The following is a 22,525-nucleotide window of genomic DNA, read 5'->3' as shown; positions in this document are numbered from 1 at the left end:
TTGATTTGACAATTTGAATGGGGATATGGCACTCCTCATATATCAATTTTTGCTCAATTTACAAGCAATTAGTTCATGGGGGCAATAGAATAATTCTTTTATAATTTTGGTCAAGTAATTTAAGCATGTGATATGGGCGAGGTTATGCAACTAAGTTAATTAGAAACATTACATTTTGTTAAAAGAGAAATTATATTTACAGTTATAGGTTATGCAAATTTCACGTATACACTTTTAAAAAAATGAGTAAATATGTGACTTATATAAAAAAAAAATTATTTTTATAATAATGGGTCTCACTTTTTTTAGAAAAATTGCACAGGACTTACACATTTTAAGACTGTATCTAACATTATTATTTGTTACGTGTCCTTCTAATAAAAAGGTTAAAAAAATAAATTAAATGGATTATTTCTGAAAAAGAATATTACCCATCACCTTAAAATTAAATATCCAATAATATGGGGGTGTTTGTCCAATATTTATTAATTATTTTCAGCTCCAAAAAAAGTTCTAAAGATAAACTCAAAATTGGAATTTGGGGGCATCTTAAGCTCCTTTCATGCCTGCTAGTGGCCGCGTCCCAACACATTATGACAGATTATTCTCTACATATAAAAACAAAAAACCAAAAATCAATCACATTTAGATATAGAAATGATTTTATTTTATTTTATTATTATAATTTTTTTTTAATTTTTATATAAAATATAATAAATAATTTAATTTTTTAAAATTTTAAAATAATAATAATATTAAAAAATAATATTTTATTCAACTATCTAAACGAGTCCTTAAATAGAATAAACTCCTTGTCACAGTATGGAAAAAAAGATTTTCTTATGAGATTCTACTCCAATTAATTAATCATATTTTTTTTTTTTAGATGCAATATCCAAATAATTTAGAATATTATTTTGCATTTTCTCTCTACGAATATATGTTATGCATATTTATATAATAATTTATTCAAAGGGTTGATCATGATTTCCAATTCTAACTGGGGAGAATCTCAAAAGTGGGAAACAAAGATCAATTTTGTCGGAATTAAATTATTTATAACTTGGTAATTATATATTATTGGTTCATCTATGGCATTATTACCTCCTCCATTCTGATAAACATCACAGATATGATGGTGCCGCTGCCACAATATTAGATTTTTTTGGGTTAATTCTCAACCTTAATTATCAAGAAAAAAAAGGTTATGAGTAAATAGTTTTAGATCTAAGGCTGGTTTGGATAGTAAGATGAGATGGAATGAAATGGTCTTAAATGAATAGAATAAAATATTATTAGAATATTATTTATTAATATTATTATTGTTTTAGAATTTAAAAATATTAAATTATTTATTATATTTTATGTGAGAATTTGAGAAAGTTGTAATGATGAAATCAGATCAGATCAGATAAAGGTGTAATGAAGTGGCTGATTTTTAAGTTTTTACATGTAAGATGCATATGAAATCATGGAATTGACATCCTCTCTCTCTCTATTTAGCTCAGCAAAATTAGAGAGAATTAGAACAAAAAGAGTCAATAGTTTTAGAATGGGATGAACCAAGGATTATAACTTTGGAAGGACAAAGAATTTTAGGTTGGGATAAATAGTTAAATTGGATTTTTTAAGTAGCACCACTAACAAAATGATAATAAATAAGAAATTGATTATGATAATAAATAAAAATTTGATTAAAGAGTAAGAAATAAAAAGTAATTTCAAAACCTAAAGAAATAATGTGTTTAAAAGTAAATATTAATTTTATAATAAATCTCTCTAAGAATTGAGATTGTCTCTATTAAAATATTATATGAAATAAAATTAAATGGAAAATAATATAGCTGAATGAAAAATGCTATTTATTCTTACGATTTTACTTATGTAACCTCAAGCGTTGATGTATCAGCGATTGAAAAATTATAAAAATTTTAAAATTTTAAATTTTAAATTCAAATTAGAAAAGAAAATACTAATAAAATTAGGCTTCCACTCAATACAGATAATATTGTGAGTAAAGTTGTGTGAATGTGTAGCACTACTCTAGCTGAATTATTAAAGCCTCATTTGGTTACATATACGAGATAAAATGATATAACAAATCTATAAATATTAGTGAGATATTTTGGGAATAGAAATAAAATGGTTTGAATTAAGATTTTTATGGAGTTTGAGAGAGAAAAAGTTGAAGAAAAAAATTATACAGTTATAAGTGTTAAAATATTATTTTTTAATATTATTTTTGTTTTACGATTTGAAAATATTGAATTTTTTTAAGTTTGAGAAAATTGTAATAATTAGGTAATGATTAAATAAAAAATTTGAAAATTTGAAACTGAAAAATGTTTATATTTGAATGGTATTTGAATGTTGAGATAAAATGAGATGGGATGAGATGATTTGAAGGTTGTGAAACCAAATGATGCCTAAGGTCTGGTTTGTTTTCATAAAGCATCTCATCTCATATAATCATTACAATTTTCCTAAAATCCTAAACAAAATACAAAAAAAATAATTAACTTTTTCAAATTTTTAAAAAGAAATAATATTAAAAAATTATATTCTAACAATATTTTATTCAATTTTAAACTTTTATCTCATCTCATCCGTGTAATCAAACGAGACATTTAGTTTGTTTAGAATAAAACAGTATGGTAAAAAGTTTCATGGGCAAAACCACCCGGTCAAAGCAAATTTTGTTCAGAGCCTTGTCGTTGCCGTCATCCCTACCTTGCCGGCAGGGGTTCGACCCTGCTCCCAAAATTAAAAAGCATGTTAGAGCATCCTTATTGACTTAGCCAAAGTTGAAGGATGGCTAAAATTTAGATAATCTATGTAAAAAAGACCTCACATTGGATTAGGCATCTCTAAAACAATTTGGATTTCAGTTACAGTGTTTCACCAAGTATAGATAACTACAATTGCTTCATCAAATATTAAAATATTAGTTTCTCACTCCAAGCAAACAAATTAAATTAATTAGAATATAATTAACATTTAACATTTAGAATATAATTATTATTAACATTTAATTAGTAGAACTACAAAATGTGATAAAAATAAATTTAATTAATTAATTATTAAAGTAATAATATTTTATTATTATATATAGAGTAAATGGATAATCCAATGTGGAGATTGAATTTAAATGAAATATACAAATGTAAATTTATATGATATTAGCTAAAATTTGAATATGTATTGGGCCAATCTAATGAGAATGCACTTCACAAATGCAGTCTTTTTGAATATTTGGGCTAGTGTAGGGTCCAGTGGGTCATGCCCATGTTATGAGTTCTGTAGTTCAGACCGAATGGATCAGATATTCTCCAAACTTGAGCCCTGTAAGCAGGCCCATTTGATAAGGAAAGTGACACATCTCCAAAATCAACTTGGGCCGAAAGGTACTTTTTGTGTGTGCGGTCTGGGTTTGTTCCTACTCTTTTCCTAATTCTAGATCTTTGATCCTTGCGACTAATTAAATATTTTCTTGGAAAATTATTAAATATTTAAAAGTGGAAAAATTGGTAAAAATATGCTTTACTTGAGTAATTTTCCCAGATATACTTTTTTATTGAGGATGTAAAAAAGTTGAGGCTCATTAGATATAGAGAAATACTCTAACCAGAAAATGATTACATAAACATAATTTTACAAATTTACGTGTCATTATGTGGTTTATTAGATTGTAAAGTTATTTTTATTGTAAAGTAGATCTAACGAATCACATGAACCTATATCAGTTTGTGGGATTATTTTTGTTTAATCCTTTTTTAGGAAAGAATTTTCTATTTGGTGTTTAAAATGTTTTTTCTAATTTTCTGGAATATTTTTTGGTGTTCTATTTCTAATAAATCAAACCCCAAAAAAACAAGGAAATATGGGTTTTGATCCAAAACCCAATACAAAAACTCAATATTACCATCTAAGTGACTTTGTGACCCATAATTATCCAGTCATATATGTGATTATTGAAAATTTTATGTTACTTTTCTCTTTATTAGTTTTAGGGTTATGCTAAATTTGGTAAAGGCTCAAACTTATGAATGGAAACAAAAGTTAACCTTAAACTCATTCACATAAGATAAAAAGATTTGGTCCACAAAGAGAATTGCAAAATATCACTTTAAAATGAGTCGTGTTACACCCACCGAGAGTGTAACCCGATAAATTCTCCCGAGAAGGCCGAATGCTTCTTTTTTTATATATATATATATATATTGTTAAATATTTTTTCAAAACTCACAATATCATTAAAAATATTTATTTAATTATTGAATAAAAAAAAGTAGACACTCTCGGGATCCAGTCTTGGACTCCAAGCATTTATGCTTTAAAATACGCTGGATTTGATGTGATACATGATATTATACAACTTATATTATTACAGGGATGACATAACTTTATTGAACGAAACTGTGGATTAGTTTCGTTTTCCACACATCTATGTTACATTCTCATTTTACAAATATGAAAAATACATACACGCTCTAACTACTATTTTACAAAGAGAAATGTTTGATTTTCAAACATATATATATATATGTCAGAAAAGTAAACTCATGAACTGATATAATTTGTTATAATATATATTAGATTATAAACTTAATTTTTTATTTAAAATAGTTTTAACGTATTACGTTAAGTCACATCATGTAATAAACTTTATTTTTTTTGTGTCTATCACTTCCTTTTTGTTACTCTCACCACCATCTTTGGTGATGATAATTTTTACCAATTTGCAAGGCTCAGCTTCCTCGAGCATTTGGACAACACTTCTCATTGTGGGCCGAAGAGCTGGAAGTGCTGATGTGCAAAGAATTGCAATTCTCAGTACCTTGATAACATCTTCCTCGAAAGCCTTTGGAATTTGAGAGTCCAACACACTTAGTACACTCTCTTTGTTCTTTAGATTGTCAGATACCCAATTCACTATGTCTTTGTTCTCCCCGAACTCCGGCTCCATCGGTCTTTTTCCGGTCACCAGCTCCATCAGAACTACTCCAAAACTGTACACGTCACTCTTCTCATTCACTCTGCATGTGTACCCATATTCTGCACAACCAAGAAGAGTTCATGAACATTAAGGAATGGATATATATATATATATATATATATATATATATATTCTTGGATATTCATAATTCAGCTAGCATTCTCAACTGCCAACACTGAGAGTTTAATATTAAAAAAATTAAATATAGTTTTTTAATATTATTTCTTTTTTAAAATTTGAAAAATTAGTATTATTTTTTGTGTTTTATTTGATAGTTTAGAAAAGCTGTAAAGATTAGAAAAAAAAGTTAAAGATATAGAATTGAAATATGTTGTGTTTGAATAATGTTTGAAAATGAAATATACAGAATACTTGAGATATGTTGTGTTGAATGGATATGATCACTAACCAGGAGCAATATAGCCATGTGTTCCTGCAATGACATGGGTGGAATCCTTGCCACCATTGGCCTGAACAATCTTAGCAAGTCCAAAATCAGCAATCCTTGGCTTCAAGAACTCATCCAGAAGTATATTGCTGGACTTCACATCCCTGTGAATCACGGGCCTTTCACACCCATGATGCAGATACTCCAACCCTTTGGCCGCGCCGACGGCGATCTCGTACCTCGTCTCCCAATCGAGCTGCTTCTTATGGTGGCCCATGTGCAGCATATCCCACAAACTTCCATTCGGTAAATATTCATACACCAACAAGCTCGAGTCCTCGCTCGTAATGCTGCAATACAGCTTTACCACATTCACATGCCTTATTGAGCTCAATGTCTGCACCTCGCTGTCGAATTCCTTTGACTTTCCGGCAGAGTGCTTCCCGAGCATCGGCGTGGCGCTGCTCCGAATCTTTCTCCAACGATTGGGACTTGAACCTGCATTCCATATGTGCTTGACTGCAAGCTCCTTGCCGTTGGGAAGTAGCACTCTGTATACACTCCCGGAGCCACCTTTTCCTATCACATTCTCCGGCTTGATGGCACCAAGAATCTCGCCCTCCGTGAAGCTCAACACGTGGAAGGACTTCAGGTCCCAGGATTCGTTCTTCAACGAACGGTCTTGATCTTTTTCCTCCTTCTTTGAGGAGACGAAGCATACCAAACACACAAGCAGGATGGCCAAACCTACTGCGAAGCAAATGATGAGTGTCCGGATGTCTCTGGGAATGCCGGAACTGGAGGGACAGCGTGTGAACACGGAGGTGATGCCCAGGATGCAGAGGCCTCGGTTACCAGAAAAGCTACCGTTGTACGCTTCGATTGACAGAGCTTGCGGTATGGGACCGGTCAAGCTGTTGTGTGAAAGATCGAGAAAGCTTAGCCGGAGAGAAGAAAAGCTCTCCGGAATTGTCCCGGAAAGTTGGTTGTCGGAGAGATCCAGAGAGTTAAGAGTCAGTAGACGTCCTAGAGAGGATGGGATTTGACCCGAAAGTGAATTGTTTGCCATGTTTACGTCACTGAGAGAGCCACAAGAGCCTAATGTCGCTGGCACTGAACCAGTGAACCTGTTGTTCTGCAGATGAAAAACGTTCAAATGCTCCAGTTCACCGATACCTGAAGGAATGTTTCCTGATAACTGATTGTCGTTCAGCTGAATCGACACCAGTGAGGTAGCGCCAGAGATTTCGGCAGGTATTACACCTGATAAGCTGTTGTTTCCGGCGAACAGCTGCCCAAGAGACTTGGCGTTCTCGATATCGGACGTGATCGGGCCCTGGAGATTATTGGACTCGATGTCGATTATTTTCACGTTAGGTAGTCCCCAGATTCCGGCGGGAACGGTACCCGTAAGCGCGTTCTTGCTGACCCTGAAACGAGTTAGAGTGGAACAGCTGGCGTAGGTTGCGGGAATTTCGCCGGTGAGTTTGTTGTCAAGCATGAGAAGCTCCTTCATGCTGCCCTGCTTGCACATTTCGGGTGGGATTGGACCACTCAAGAAATTCTCAGACACGTCGATGAAATCGAACTGCGCCCAAGATCCAAGCTTCTCAGGCAGAGGACCCATCAACCTGTTCGAATACAGCGAAAGATTCACCAGTTTCTTAAACTCACCGAACTCGGCCGGCACTCGCCCACTAAGGTTGTTATAGAATAGTTGCAGACTAACCAGATTGATCGAAAACCTCAGCTCCGACAAATCTCCTTCGAGATAATTCATAGAAGCGTCAAACATCTCAAGCTTCGTGAGGTTTCCTAGACCAACCGGAAGTTTTCCCGTAAAGGAATTGTTGTAGAGCTCAAGCTGCCAGAGGTTCACGAGGTTTCCTATCTCTTCGAGAATCTCTCCGGTCATGTTATTGTCTGCAAATTCCAAATTTATTAGCTCTCTGAGATTTCCAATCCCAGCTGGGATTGTTCCTTGGATGTTGCAGTTGGAGAGGTAAAGCCATTCCAGTTTAGTAAGCTTCACCACCATTGTTGGAATTGGACTAGGATCGAAGGGATTGTCCCCGAGGCTGAGCCGGACCAGACCCGTCATGTTTTGGAGCGAATTCCACGGAAAAGTGCCGGAGAATCCGCTGTTATTCAGATGAAGTTGCTGTAATTTGCTGAGAGAAGATATGTCTGGAACCGCTCCCGTGAAGAAATTGTTTCCCAAATCCAAGTACTGCAATTTCACACAATTCTTCAAGTCCTCCGTGATGGGACCGGTGAAGCGGTTGAAACCCAACGAGAGCTTTTCCAGCGAATGGAGCTCGCATATAGAATCCAAGGGAAGAATCCCAGGTAAGTTCTGTTTAGAAAGTTCTATTTCTATAACGGAGCCGTTTGAGTTGCAGGTGATTCCGGCGAAATCGCAAACAGAATTGGTGGACTTCCATGAACTGAAGACGTCGGAATTCGATCCTTGGAGCACGGATTTTACCTTCAATAGAATTTTAAGCTCGTCGGAATGGATACCGGAGAAAAGGGAGAGGAAACAGAGGAGGTAGAACGAAGAATAGAGGCATGGCCGGGAAATTTTTGCCGGCGACATTTGGTTTGGTGCTTGGAATTTGGCAAAATCTTTTTCTTTCCGATTAAGCAAAGAAGAATGGAAGTAGAAAGACGGAGAGAGGATAGGAGAGTGCCATTTTTAATCACTTGGGAAGGTGGGAAGTCACAGTAGTTTCTTTCTTTTTCCATCCTTATTTTTTTCGAAATCACACTCACTGTACAAAAATCATTGTCGTGAAACAGAAGATTGAACTCACTTCTGTTCTAGACAGTTAGTACGGCTGTAATATTAGTAACATTGAATTTAAAAATTAAATTATTTTTATTATATAATATATCTAACCGTATATAATATAAAATTATCACAGTTTATAAATTTATTTTAATGATATATTTTTACATGTATATCATTTTTCATTTTTTTTATTAAAAAATATATATAACATTAAAATTAAAAAAAATTTTGTATTTTTTTTTTTGTACAAAGCCAACACACTATTAAAGATAAAAGAAATTATTTGTATTCAAAGGTTTTTATAACTATAATGAATATCACGGCAACAGGTGCATTGACACAATAGAATATCTTTAATGGATTAATTAAAGAGTCGTTCTATACAACTACCCGTTTCCCTCATACGGCACACGAAATGTGATCTGGCATTTCCTCCTTTTTTTTTTTTATGTTAAACATTGCGTTTAGTTAAACCTAAAATTATACCCAATTTCGAATCTATTTTCCCTCTCCACCCACATGCCCACGTTCTTCCTCTTCCTCTGTTCTCCCTCCCGCCAGCAGCGCCTAGCCTGTTCTTCCTCCGACAGCGACCATTTCATCTTTGACACCGTCTGAAACTGCCGACGAGAACGTAGCACGACAGACCCACCGCCAACTTCAGCTTGCATCGACGAGTCTGCAGCTCCACATTCAACGTAAAATCTGGTTTTGGTTTTTTTTCTTCTTTTTTTTTTTTCCCTGTTTTATAATGTTTGAGCCATTTTCTCTTTCTTATGAAATCTAGTTTTTAATGTTTTTATTCTAACTCACACAGACATTCAGCTCGCCCAACAGATCAGTTGCTTGTTCCATTCTGCGTGGAGCTCTCATTTGATGGTCTACCCGTGTCAACGCAAAGAAAACAGAGCACCGAAAATCACAGTAGATAAAGTTTGGATTTTTCTTTGCTTTTGTTATTTTTTTTCTACTATTGCCCGAAAATCACAGTATATTTGTTAGGTTTCATTTCTCTTGTTAGGTTTCATTTCTCAATCTGTTTGTGAACTTGAAACTTGGGGTGGGTGTTAGTGTAGGTTAATTTTGTGTTTTATATGCCTTGTGTAAGAGTGGGAATTGCACATGAGTGTCATTGCAGGATGTTTTTATTTTTATTTTTGATGTAACAAAGTTGATGAAGTATGAGAAAATTGCATTAAAATTCAATTATTTTTTGAGCATTAGTTTTCAAATGTATGTTGTTTGTAATTTAAATGTACAAGTAATCATTTTTTTGTTGTTGCTCCAGCTACATTTATGAACAAGAAAAAAATATTATTCAAAACTATGATTCCTTTATACTTGCTTTTTTTTTAATGGGAAATTTACATGATGATTGTCTATTGATTCACTAAAGTAGAATCTATCAAGATTCATAAAAGTATTTAAATTCTAGATTTAAGTTGAAGATTTATGTTTAACCACTATGCTTTTTAGTGTACTCAATTGTGGAATGATTTATGTTTTTTTGTTTAGTAACTTTATCCTAAAAACTTAGTTGAAATAGCGGGATGGATAAAGAGAAAGATGAAACAATACCTACGCCATCTACGCCTTCTACATCGATTTTACCAACTCAGGTATGAAACATATTGATCATTTGGAAATGTTGTTGCGTCCGATATTATCATTTAGTTTAATGTATTTTTTTTTATACATAGTTAAACGTATTTTTTATTTGTGTATTATAGGAATATTATGGTTCAGGAAACCCGTACTACCTATCATTTATGTTGCCTCAAAATACATATCCAAATCCATATACATGCACTTGGGGTAGTCAGGTAACTTATTTTTAAACGTTTTTAAGTTTTTTTTTTCCTTATACGCATTTCGGATGTTCTAACACCATGCCTAACTACAGCTTTCATCGATGCCATTTTTTGGACCAATGATGCCCTACCCTCCATCGAGTAATCCGGAGGAGTCCACACGAGTTCAACATGCCTATCAGGTATACTCTTTTTAATCGTTTTTAGGTTTTTAGGTTTATTGATTTATTTTTTTTAATATATGTATTGAATTTATTTGAACACCGTGCTCATTACAGCATCCATCGATGCCACCATTGAGTAATTCGGAGGAGTCTACAAGATCTAAAAAGACTCTCCAACTAGCAAGTGAATCATCAACCGTGCCATTGTCATTGGGTGTTAAAAGTGAAAAGAATTTTGGAGGTACATCACACACGACTGATAAGAGTTGTCACCTGACAAACGGTATTAGACTCTTAACCCAATTAGTAAACATACAGTGTTATAATATAACTAGTTATATGATATACATTTTCATTTTCAGAAACTTCGTCCGACGTAAATAAAGTGGCAGAGGTCGAGGAAACTAATGAAATATCTGATGATGATGAACGAATTGAGGATCCAAAACCTGGTATGGAGTTCGCCACTGCTAAAGAGCTTCTTGCATATTATAAGCGATATGCCAAGCAACAAGGTTTTGGTGTTATCACACAGAGGACGAAAAGAGATGCGTCTGGGAAACCGAAGTATGTGACAATTGGGTGTGCACGTGGAGGCAAGTACCATCCGAGTCACAGTAATATTTCGAAGCCGCGACCAACAATTAAAACAGACTGTAAGGCAAAGTTAAACGCTCACTTGGATAAAAAGGGTGTATGGGTTTTGACCACTGCTGAGAATACTCACAATCATGGTACTGTGAGCCCACAAAAGTCTAGATTTTTTAGAAGTCACAAGTGTTTGGATGAATACAGTAAAAGAATGCTCGATCTAAATGACAGGGCAGGTATTCGAATGAACAAAAATTTTGGAGCACTTGTTGTTGATGCGGGCGGGTTCGAGAATCTTGAATTTCAAGAGAAAGATTGTCGGAATTATATTGACAAAGCCAGACACTTGAGGCTGGGTAAAGTAGGTGGCGAAGCACTTAGTGATTACTTTAAGAGGATGAGGAAGATGAATGATGAATTTATTTCTGTGATTGATGTGGATGATGAGTTGCGACTCAGAAATGTGTTCTGGGTTGATGCACGTAGTCGACCCGCTTACGAGTGTTTCGGAGATGTGATCACCTTCGATACGACGTATCTAACAAATAGATACGGTATGCCTTTTGTTCCTTTTGTTGGGGTAAACCATCATGGGCAGTCCATACTGTTAGGGGCTGGATTGATTTCAAGTGAGGATACAAGTACTTTTGTGTGGTTGTTCCGAGCATGGTTGGAATGCATGAATGGTCAGGCTCCAAAAGCAATCATAACAGACCAAGATCGGGCAATGAAGAGTGCCATTGCGATGGTATTCCCAGAAACTCGCCATAGATATTGTCTATGGCATATCATGCGGAAACTACCTGAGAAATTGGGATCCCACTCCCAATTCAATGCAGGGTTGAAGACTGACATTCAGACTGCCCTATATGATTCGCATACCTGTGAAGAATTTGATGCCAAATAGGGGGAACTTATTCAGAAATATGACCTTGGTGATAACACGTGGCTGGAGGGGTTGTATACTGAGAGATCATTTTGGGTTCCAGTTTACTTGAATGATGTATTTTGGGCTGGCATGAGCACTACACAACGGTCTGAAAGCATGAATGCATTTTTCGACGGATATGTTCATTCTGGTACAACGTTAAAGGAATTTGTGGATCAATTTGACAATGCTCTAAGGAAGAAGGTGGAAGTAGAGACGACAGCTGATTTCAATTCATGCAACCAAACCATCCCATGTGTGACTCCATTCCACTTTGAGAAGCAGTTCCAAGCGGTGTATACAAATGCAAAGTTTAAAGAAATCCAAGGGGAGGTGTGGGGGATGATTTGTTGTAATTGCATACATGTTAGCAAACAGGGTTGTATTTCCACTTTTGATGTGTTGGATGAAATTTCCACGGGTGACCATGTTAAGACCGTCCATTACATAGTTTACTATAACGATGAGGAATGTGATATGAAATGCACGTGTGCACTGTTTCAGATGAGAGGCATTATTTGTAGGCATGTGTTTAAAGTTTGTCAAATGAAAAAGATTCATGTGTTGCCAGAGAAGTACATCTTGGATTGGTGGAGGAAAGACTTAAAGAGAAGATATACACTTGTCAAAAGTAGCTACGATGATTTGCGAGATAATGCGGATGCTCGAAGGTATGAACTTGTGGTTAAAAGATGTATGAAATTAGCGACGCGTGTATCTCCAAGTGACAACCATGTCAATGCATTCATGAGGATATTGGATGAGTTTGAGCATAATTTTAAAGGATTACCACTTGAGTCTGGTTCAACCAAGGTCAATGAGAGCGACGTCGTGGATAAGGGTAAGAAAATATTAAGCCCTAACGTTGTTCGAGGGAAAGGAAGACCTCCAACGAAGAGAAAGGTTCCACCTGTAGAGAAGGTTGCAATCAAGAGAAAGAAGAAACAGGTACCCGGTTTTTTTGTTTCTATTAATTATATATTTTGGACTATTATTTTTTTTCCTTTCTAATGGATGTGTATTTTCTGGCATTTTGGAAATTAGACTTGCAGGAAAATATTTGATGACGAACAAGTTGGAGTTGGTGAGGTCCCAGCCCCCCAAGTTGGTACTAACGTTGAAGATGTTGTTGTTGGAACCCAATATAGTACTGTCACACAACAAGCACCATCGAGCAATGATGAGAATTTGTGAAACATTGTTCATGGGTTTCAGGAAGTATTTTTTGTGGAAGTATTTTTTGTGGGTGGTTATTATATAACCCAAGTTGATGGGTTATTAGAAAGATTTTGTGAAAATCTGGAGCCTTTTTGTTGGTGGTTATGGTTGTAAAGAATGTATTTGTAGTCGAATGCAGTACTTGTATAAAAATCATTATTATATAAATCATAGAAATCTTGAAGTATATAGTGCACATTCTACTTGAATTCTGGTTGTATTTGTGGATCATTATTGTGTATGGGTCTTTCTCGTATATGCCACCTTTTGGTACATAAAATAACTAGTTATTTTGTTTAAAAAAAAACAAAATAAGGTTGGTAGATGTACAGGTTGCTGCATGTATATACAATCTCTCCTTGCAGCATTAATTTGTACAGGATTCTTCGTAATTAATTTTGTACATGATTCTTCTTAATTAAGTCTATGGCATATTCTTGCCTGCAATGATATTAATTTGTTGATGCATTTTGCACTAGCAAGAGAGAGAGAGAGAGTGAGAGAGAGAGTGAAAAGGCTCATGTGTCAAAACATGTCCATAACATTCTAAAACATTGACAAAAGCCTACTCATTACATCACATGTCCATTACATTTACTAAACACGACTAATTACATCACATGTTCATTACAATCAGTTGCCCAAAACTAAAACAGCTTACATGAGTTGAAGCACTGCCCGACATACATAAATGTTTTTGGGATACATAGCGATTACAGCAAAAATCGCAATAAACAACAACCACGATGTCAACAACATTTTTAAGGTACTGTTATACTTCTTCTCCATTGCTTTATATTTGGCAGTTTCGATCGTTACATGTTCATGAAATAATCTCTCATTCCTTCGTTGAGCTAACTCTAACGTCATCTTGCAGCATGGATTTTGTTGACTTTCATGATCAATCCATTCAAAATATTCACATTGTTTATTGATCTTATAGTTTGGGCAGTTGTAAAATCTTCTGCCAAAACTATTACCCTTCCCAGATATACGAAGTTTCGATGGAATGCCACAGTAGCAAAGTGGCCTGTCCAAACTTGGTTTGTCTTTTCCTCTTGAAGTCCACGAACTTGAACCGGTATTGGTACTTGAACTTGTCATTTGCTGAAAAATAGATAAACATTGTCATTGGAAAATAGATAAACATAGGTTGATGTGTCATTGGTAAATGGATACCTTGGGTGCAATATAGATAGGAATTCAAGAATCCAAACTCTATTTACCACATAGTCTATTTACCAAACTGCAGCTCACGCATGCATGCAACTTGTGGTTATTTCACTTTATTTATGTCTGAAGTATCCTGAGTATATTATCAAATAATGGTCTACCATTATTGGAATTTGTAGTACTGAAGGCAAACACAATAATAACAGCCTATGTCATTGCCTTTGGTACTACAAATTCCTAATAATAACAGTTTATGTCATTGCCTTAATTTGGAGTCATTTAAAGCTTCTAATATTATCTACCAAATCATCTAAAAATAAACCAATTAGCTTACAATTGCAACAAACGGATGAGGTATGAGGTATGTAAATATATATATATATACACACACACATATATATATATGTATACATACATATATATACCCATAAATCGGCTATTAGATATTTAGAATGAAGGAATGTGCAGTAGGTGGGGTACTATTGTCGGTAAAATTTCTGGCTAGTGGTGTATACAACTCGCATGTGCATGATACACTTACACACAGACACTTCATGCAATTGTTTCATCACACAGTCATGCATTACAGTACAGCCAATTTCTTGGTTTCGTTGGGATACTCATACTCCAATCAAAATATACACCTGAACTTGATCATCATTCAGTTGTTACTAATCTAAAAAAATCAAAGCACAGAACTAACTCAACCAAGAAATTGGCTAGCCAAACATCATGATGGTAGAGGTAAGCGAATCATAGTAAAAGCTAATGCTCTCACCATATAAAAAACTAGCTCAAACCATTAGGAACACCAGACAAATATTTTATATCAGCATGAGAAGAATGCAATATGAATTTTAGAAACAAAAACATGCCATAAAAATAACAAAAAATTTGGATCATTTGTATGCATATAATCAAAAGGATCAATCCCACCAATCCGTAACTAACATGGCTTGATGAACATAAATGTAATTACTTACTCCAGTAAAACTTTAATCCATATAGATAAATGATAGTAAGGTAATAACTATGGATCAGAGTGGACTCCAAATCCTCACTGTACCTCCTTCCACCGTAATTTATATAATAGCTCTCTCAAGTATATAAAAAAAAATCTCATAAAACCCCCACGACATCAAAGTTCTATAATTGTTTATCCATCCAGAAAATTTTCTACATGGGGTCCAAGTCAAGCCTGATAGAGAATTTTCCCAAGGTCCAAACAAGTGTAACAGAGTTGATCAACCAAAATTGCATTAAAAGCCAATTATTTCAGTTGTTTTTACAATCTATCAACTTCATATCCCTTCCCATCTACTCACTATTTTTACAAATTACTTCAGCTGAAAGAGCTTCAATATTCCAAGCCAATATTTTCTTTGAGTCGTTTTAACAAACACTTGCTATTCATTTCTCCCAGTGGCATTATCAATCCATATCACTCCATATTTTCACAGCCCAGATTACATTATAATCACCATAACAATGAGATACAAACACAAAAATAAATTTACACGACATTTGAAACAATTACCCAACAGTAGCAGGGAGCTTATCTTGGGGTCGAGATATGTGATTTCTCTGGGGGTCACGCTGAATCCCTCGTCGCGGCTTTGGGAGTCGATCTCCTCTGTTCTCCCTTCGTGGTAGTGGTAGTCAAGGGAGGAAGAAATTGATTCGAAGAAGTTTTCAGGGAGGGAGAGGCGAGAGCGGGAGTGTCGCGGAGGGGAAGAGTTTCGGGGATTTCAAGAGAGGGAAATGAGTTTCCAACGTAGCGAGAGAGGGAAATTCGTTTCGGGGAGCTCTGTCGCGTTTCCTTGAGAGCGGAAGAAGTTGAGTTTCAGGAAGGGAGACGCGAGAGAAGTCGTCTCGGGGGGGAGGGTTTTACAGGAAGAAAATAGACCCGGAATGCGATTTCACATTGGACCATTAAACCGGATGATGTTTTGAACCGGTTTGCCAGGTGGAAGTTCGTGTGGAGTATGAGAAGCTGGACCGGACTATGAGTAGAATATTTCTTAATTAAAAGTTAAATTCATCATATATTTAGCTATTAGATAATAAAAATTGATTGCAATGGATTACCTAAAGCCAAAAAAATTAGACATTAGTTAGAGTAACTTTCAAAATAAACTCTAAATTTGATGATTACTATACATAGATTAAATTTATATTTTATTATTATTTCTCTTTCTTCTTCTCATCACAACTACCTTCAAGCAAGTACTTTCTATGAAAGATTTTGTGCATGAATGTTTTTCTTTCCTTTTTAATAATGCACGGCTTCATTTGTCTAGATAAAATTAAATATGATAAAGTTAAATAAATTAATAATTAAAAAATTAAATATTTTTTAAATTAATATTATTTTATTACTATATAATGAATAAATGGATAATCTAATGTGAAGATTTTATGTGAATAAAATAGCCAAAACTAAATTCAATTCATATTATTTTATTGTTATATAATGAAAAAAATAGTTATTCCAATGTGGGGAGTTAATGTGAATAGAATATGCAAAAGTAAATTTGTCTCACGTTAGCTAAAAATGTACATTTAGCTTTGTCTAATGTATTGAAAGTGCTCTATAGTAAAACTCTATAATTAAATGTGTGTTTTGTTGTTGAGTTTGAGAATTTTAACAATTTATAAACTCTTTTTAAAAAATAATGTGTTATAAATTTATGAAGGGTACGTTTGGAAATTCAACTCAAGTTATTCAATTCATCTCAACTCATCATTATAATTTTTTCAAAGTTCAACATAAAATATAATAAACAATTTAATTTTTTCAAATATCAAAATAATAATAATATTAAAAAATAATATTCTAACAATATTTTATCATCTCAACTCAATTCAACTCAATTTAATATCCAAATATCGTAAAAAAGTTCTTTAAATGCCTAAAAAAATGCTATTCACACTTTTTTTTTTTAAAAAAAAAAATCTCAAATTGAAACTTTTATTAAAGAGTAATGCTATATAATTGTCAAACACTCAATTAAAAAAAAAAAAAAAGATTTTATAATTTCGACTTCACCCTCGACTAGCTTGTTGTGAAGGCGTGACCCACCATGTCAGCAAATGAGTGGCCATTGTCACTGAAAAATGAGGTAAGAGCCAACAAAGGAAGACCATTGACTCGGAATGCAAATTTCCAAGAAAAACGACAACCAAGAGGATTATAAACTACAAAAAATTCAAAGTATAGAGATATTTTTGTCCCCATAAAAAAACAGAAAATGGATCATTAGCACTATTAGCATGACCAAAATTAAAGTATAAACAAAAAGCATTCAAACAAAAAGCATTCAAAAGTGGCCAATTCAATTTTGTTTGTTTGAAAAGACCCAAAGAAAGGTTACAACAGCTTACATTAACCACTTATCTAAGTGATAATAAGGTCCCCACTTGCCTTTTTTTTCTTCGCTAGAGTGTACTTACAATGACGTTGTTTTCATTGCAAAATAGAAATTCTAGCATATCCAGATATTCTAATATTCAAATATAATTATTCAATGATTTTATTTTTTTTCTATTCAAAAAGATGAGAAAATTATCATATCTAAGCTTGCATTGAGATGGGAGCAACAATTTAGTGTGAATAACACATTTCTTTTGTGATTAGAAGTGTTATAGTTACGAAAGAGAACGAATCTATAAAATTAAGATTTAAGGTAAAATTTAAGTGAGTCATTCGTAATTATAATACAATAAAATATAAATTATTATATAAAATATTTTTAAACTTTTCAATAAAATGAGATTTTATTTAAAATCTTTAAATATAATTTTTGTGAATTTATATTTACAGCATCAACTTAAAACGATGCCTCAATGAAGATTTTGTACCCTCAATTTAGCAATATCTCATTTTTATTTTTGGTGGCCTTACATAGAGTGTGGGCCTTTGGCAATGACCTAAATGACCTTATCATTGAGTTGATCCTAGAATTTATAAATTGACATGATTTTATATGATACATTAGATTTAATTTACAATAAAAGTAAGTTTACATTCTAATATACTATATCAAGACACATTAATTTATAAATTTATTTTTATAAAATCTCTTTATGGTTAAAGTATTTATCTTAAATCTTGTCATGTCAATTTTTTTTATTTTAAGTGAATTTATATGTCAAGTACTGAATTAAATTTTATTGACAAAATCTGATTATTATTATTATTTAAAAATATAATAATAGAAAATAAATATAAATTGAATCTATGCAACAATAATTGCTTGAATAAAAAATATCGATTTTTTTTTCTTTAAAAAAAAAAAAAAAAAAGAAATATTATGGTGAACATGTGGTGTGGGTGGACTGGTGGACAGTCGTCGGCTAAGGCACTAAAAAATCATCAAGCCGCCGAAGTTGACTAAATGGATCCACCCCGTGAAACCGTTCACTCTCTCCAAGGAGCACGTGATCATTCTTCCCTCGCATTTCTAAGAAGATTCGACGAAATGAGTGGAGGATGGGTTGAGCTTCTGGAAGAGGTGGAACGCCACGCGCGAGGTGGGTTTTGGGATTTGATTGGTGTGGGAAAGTGACGCATGTGTGGAAGATGTTTCTCTCCACATGTATATTGTCACCTTTTATCTCCAGAAAGAAAAAAGTGTCGAATGCCAAGACCAACCGTGTGAAACATTTTTCATTCTACACGACTCTGGTACCTTTCTAGTGGGTCACAATCCTAATATTTAAGTCATGATAAATATTCATTCTAGATTCTTTATATCTATTATTGAGATGTGTATTTTTTTTATGATATTATTATATTAGTTATGCCCATGTCACGTCCTAAATGAATAAATTTTGCATAAATTTTTTATAAAAAAATAGATGTCACTAAGTTTTTTTTAGTATTTTTTTAGAGTAAAATTAACTTTTCTATAAAAAGTCTGTACGAGATTTATATATATCATTATTCTTATTATATATTGTAAAGTTAATAATTATGTCTATTTTTTAATTATAAGAAATATCTAGAATATATAATTACGAAGATAAGTACTACAAACACAAAAATATTTTACAAAAATAAATACACATTGAAATAGCTTAATGTGATACATTAATCAATTTTACAATAAAAGTAATTTTATAATCTGACGTTTCATATCAAACTATGCTAATTTATAGGTTTACTATTATGTTTTCTTTAAAAAAAATAAATAAATACGAAATTTACATGAAAAAAAAATTAATTTTTTAATAATAAACCTCACTATTTTTTAAAGCGACTGCACGATACTTGTACACTCCACGATTGTATATAACATTACTCCTTAATTATAATTGGATTGTTGTTGATAGGTGTTTCTTTTGCATATACTTAATTATGATTGACGTATGCATTAATAAGGTAATCATTGAGTTTTGGTAATCTTATAGTCTCCACTATGTTATTCCAATTTGTAATGAGGTGTAAAGTACGAAAAATTATGCCCATCATTCTCACATCATTTACTATATATAATTTTTTAATTTTTAATTTCTTTTCTGAAGGAATTCCAGGCAGAGTGGATAAGCCAGCCACCGATTTCTCTCTCACCAAACCAATTAATTAATTAAGAGCAATATTATACCATCTCCACAATCTCTATATACTATATTTTTTTAAAAATTTTTAAATTTTTTAATATTGTTTTTAACATTTTTTTTAGTTTAATATTTTTAAACTAATTCAATTCTTCTATTCATTATTCATATATTAAATATTGTATAAAAGAAAAAAATAATAAAAATTAAAAAAAATGTAATATGTAAAAGTTGTGTGAATATTAAGAGGTTGTGTAGATTTTTCATTAATTAATGCTAGGGATAAATTCTAAGGAAAAATGCTAATTTGCCCCCGGATATCCTCTCTAGATTTGACCGCTAGTGTATTTTATTTTATTTGTTTTTTTTAAATATTTTAAAAAAAATTATCAATAGTGATTTGTATATTTTTTTTAAATGTTTGAAAAACGTTAGAAAAATGTTTGAAAAAAAAATTGATTGCACTAGGAGCATGCCCAACGACAAAAGCTAAGCGGCACAGTAACATGGTCTAATCCCATAGGAGATTATACAAAAAGTAATCTTACAAATTGACATAATTTCATGTGATCCGTTAGATCTACTTTATAATAAATGTAATTTTACAATCTGATAAATCATATAAAGTTATATCAGTTTGTGAGATTATTTTTATGTAATTTATTTGTGACTAAAGTATTTCTCATAATATCACTCACACACACATATATATATATATATATATATATAAAAGGAGGCCCTAAAATATTCAACGTGAACCCACATCAGAATTTAATGTTTTATTTTATTATTGAATAGAGATTTTAATAATAGAAAATAAATACGGTGGTTTTTTTAAATTAATAAAAAAACCGGTACCGTCCTTTTTTAAAAAAAGAAATAAATATAGATGGCAAATCATGACATAGAATTCTCATGCTACTCAACTATAATTAACTTTATGTTAAATTGTTAATGGATAACTTGTGAATATAATATGTTTATATAAAAGTTCCAAAATTAACACTAGATGTACTTTACTAGGGAAAATTGAATTACTTTTATGAGCGATGCCAAGAATCTAATTACAATAATGTTATACACAATTCTAAAATATGCAAGTCTCATTAAAAAAAAATAGCTTTTATATAGATCTTAAATTTATTTTTTTATTTTTTTAAATATGAATTACTTAAAATTATAAATATCATTTATCGTTTTATAAATATTATTTATCATCTAATAATTAATTGGAACATATATCTGGAACTAATGATCTATGTAGAACATGAATGCTACTACTACACTTTTTCCTGGACAGCTGACAGAAACCACGTCACTCGTCAGGAAATTTTCTGTTCCATGATGTTTCAGCTCGAGCAACATCAATGCATGGTTGGATGCACAAAATATATGAGCTGTAGTGTGGGAAAAATAATGTTTAAAGAATAATGTTATATATAATTATGAAATGCGTAAATATTGTATAATTATTTTGAAAAAGAGTGAATTTTATTATTAAAAAATTAATTTTTTTTTTATATGAATCTCATATTTATTCATTTTTTTTAAAATGATTGCATGACGCTTGTATACTCACGATTGTAAGTATTATTTTCTATATTTAAAAGTGGGGGGCTTTGAGTACATGAGCAAAGTGTCGGTGAAAGTGTCAGTGTGTATATAAAACACCAAATTACTACATGCATGCGTGTACCTAATTCCAGATGCTGTTCTTGTCAAATTTCATTCTTTCAGGCCTCCATGATTTGAAAAGGCCAAATCCACGAAACAGCTGAAACCATGTGCCTGACTAAAAGCACAAAAAAATGGAGTCTGATCTGTGTCTGTGTCTCAGCATCTTTATCTCTCTCTTTATCACTGCCTAATTGGAATTAAAAGGTGTTGATAGTGTATGGTACTTTATTTTTAAAAAACAGGTGATATTTTTCCATCTTTTAACCATCATGATCTTATGATATAGATCAAATGTTTGATTGATGAGTAAAAAAAAAAAAAAACAGATAATCTTTTTATCGATCGTATGATGTCGTAAGAGAAATGTTCTTCTTTAATCTAGATTTTTTTTTTTCAATTTTAGTTGTACACATTTTGTGTTGTCCATTTAAGATATGATATATTCACAAGGGTAACTAGTGATGACAAGATTTAAAATAAAAAATAATTATCGTTCTTGAAAAAGTACATGAGAAAGCGCTAAGGGAATCATTTGTTGTGAGTGAAGAATGGAGGTTATGGGCAAACGATAAAAGGGAAAAGATCCACAAGTACTTGAATCATGGCAAAGTAGATACAGAACTGTTACAAACATAAAAAGATTACATTAAATAAAATCATAAACTGATATGATTTTATAGAATCTATTAAATCTATTTTATAATAAAAGTAACTTTACAATCTGACGTACCACATCAAATCACATCAATTTGTGTGTTTACTTCTATATAATACATATGTGGCTAAAGTATTTTTCAAGTAGATAAATTGTTTCGAAAAGAACTTTCACATAGAGAGAGAGAGAGAGAGAGATCCAAGACCATGAATTTGTGTAAGGCTTTTGTGCATGCATTTATTTTGCTTATACATTTATTTTGCTTTGATAATTTGTACCCAAGTTAGGATAAATGGGGAAAGGATTGGTAAGGGCCAAGGGATTAAGTTTTTTTTTTTTTTTTAATTATTATTATTATAATTTTGTTCAAAATTAGCAATGATATATCATGTTTCTAAGAAAATAAAATATATTTCAAAAGGGAAAGTGAAATACAAGAATATCAATATATTTCAGCTGGCCCAATCTATGTGCTATAATTGGAAGGTTTGAAAACGATGCCATTTCTAGAAGCTACATATGGGGTGACCTGTCTCCAACATGTTTATGAGTCTTTCTCGAAAATTTGGTC

The 22,525-nt window shown here is 32.5% G+C and overlaps 2 protein-coding genes across 2 annotated transcripts; one reads left to right on the top strand and one right to left on the bottom strand.

Moving 5' to 3' along the window:
- Positions 1 to 4,302: 4,302 nt before the first annotated feature.
- On the bottom strand, positions 4,303 to 8,101 carry LOC108993071 (receptor-like protein kinase 7). The gene is made up of 2 exons (XM_018967836.2): positions 5,406 to 8,101; positions 4,303 to 5,055 (listed from the first exon to the last, which is right to left on the bottom strand). The coding sequence occupies exons 1-2, from the start codon at positions 7,981 to 7,983 to the stop codon at positions 4,652 to 4,654; spliced, it is 2,982 nt and encodes a 993-aa protein (XP_018823381.2). The 5' UTR covers positions 7,984 to 8,101; the 3' UTR covers positions 4,303 to 4,651.
- Positions 8,102 to 9,728: 1,627 nt separating this feature from the next.
- LOC108993070 (protein FAR-RED IMPAIRED RESPONSE 1-like) lies at positions 9,729 to 12,866 on the top strand. Its single transcript, XM_035685821.1, has 7 exons — positions 9,729 to 9,797; positions 9,909 to 10,001; positions 10,082 to 10,171; positions 10,268 to 10,394; positions 10,516 to 11,492; positions 11,652 to 12,620; positions 12,717 to 12,866. Exons 1-7 carry the CDS (start codon positions 9,729 to 9,731, stop codon positions 12,864 to 12,866), a joined length of 2,475 nt encoding a protein of 824 aa, XP_035541714.1.
- Positions 12,867 to 22,525: the final 9,659 nt, after the last annotated feature.

The sequence above is a fragment of the Juglans regia genome, chromosome 15 (genome assembly GCF_001411555.2).
Source record: "Juglans regia cultivar Chandler chromosome 15, Walnut 2.0, whole genome shotgun sequence".
NCBI lineage: Eukaryota > Viridiplantae > Streptophyta > Magnoliopsida > Fagales > Juglandaceae > Juglans > Juglans regia.
The sequence above is the reverse complement of the archived record's forward strand: the minus strand, read 5'-3'. Positions and strand labels throughout refer to the sequence as shown.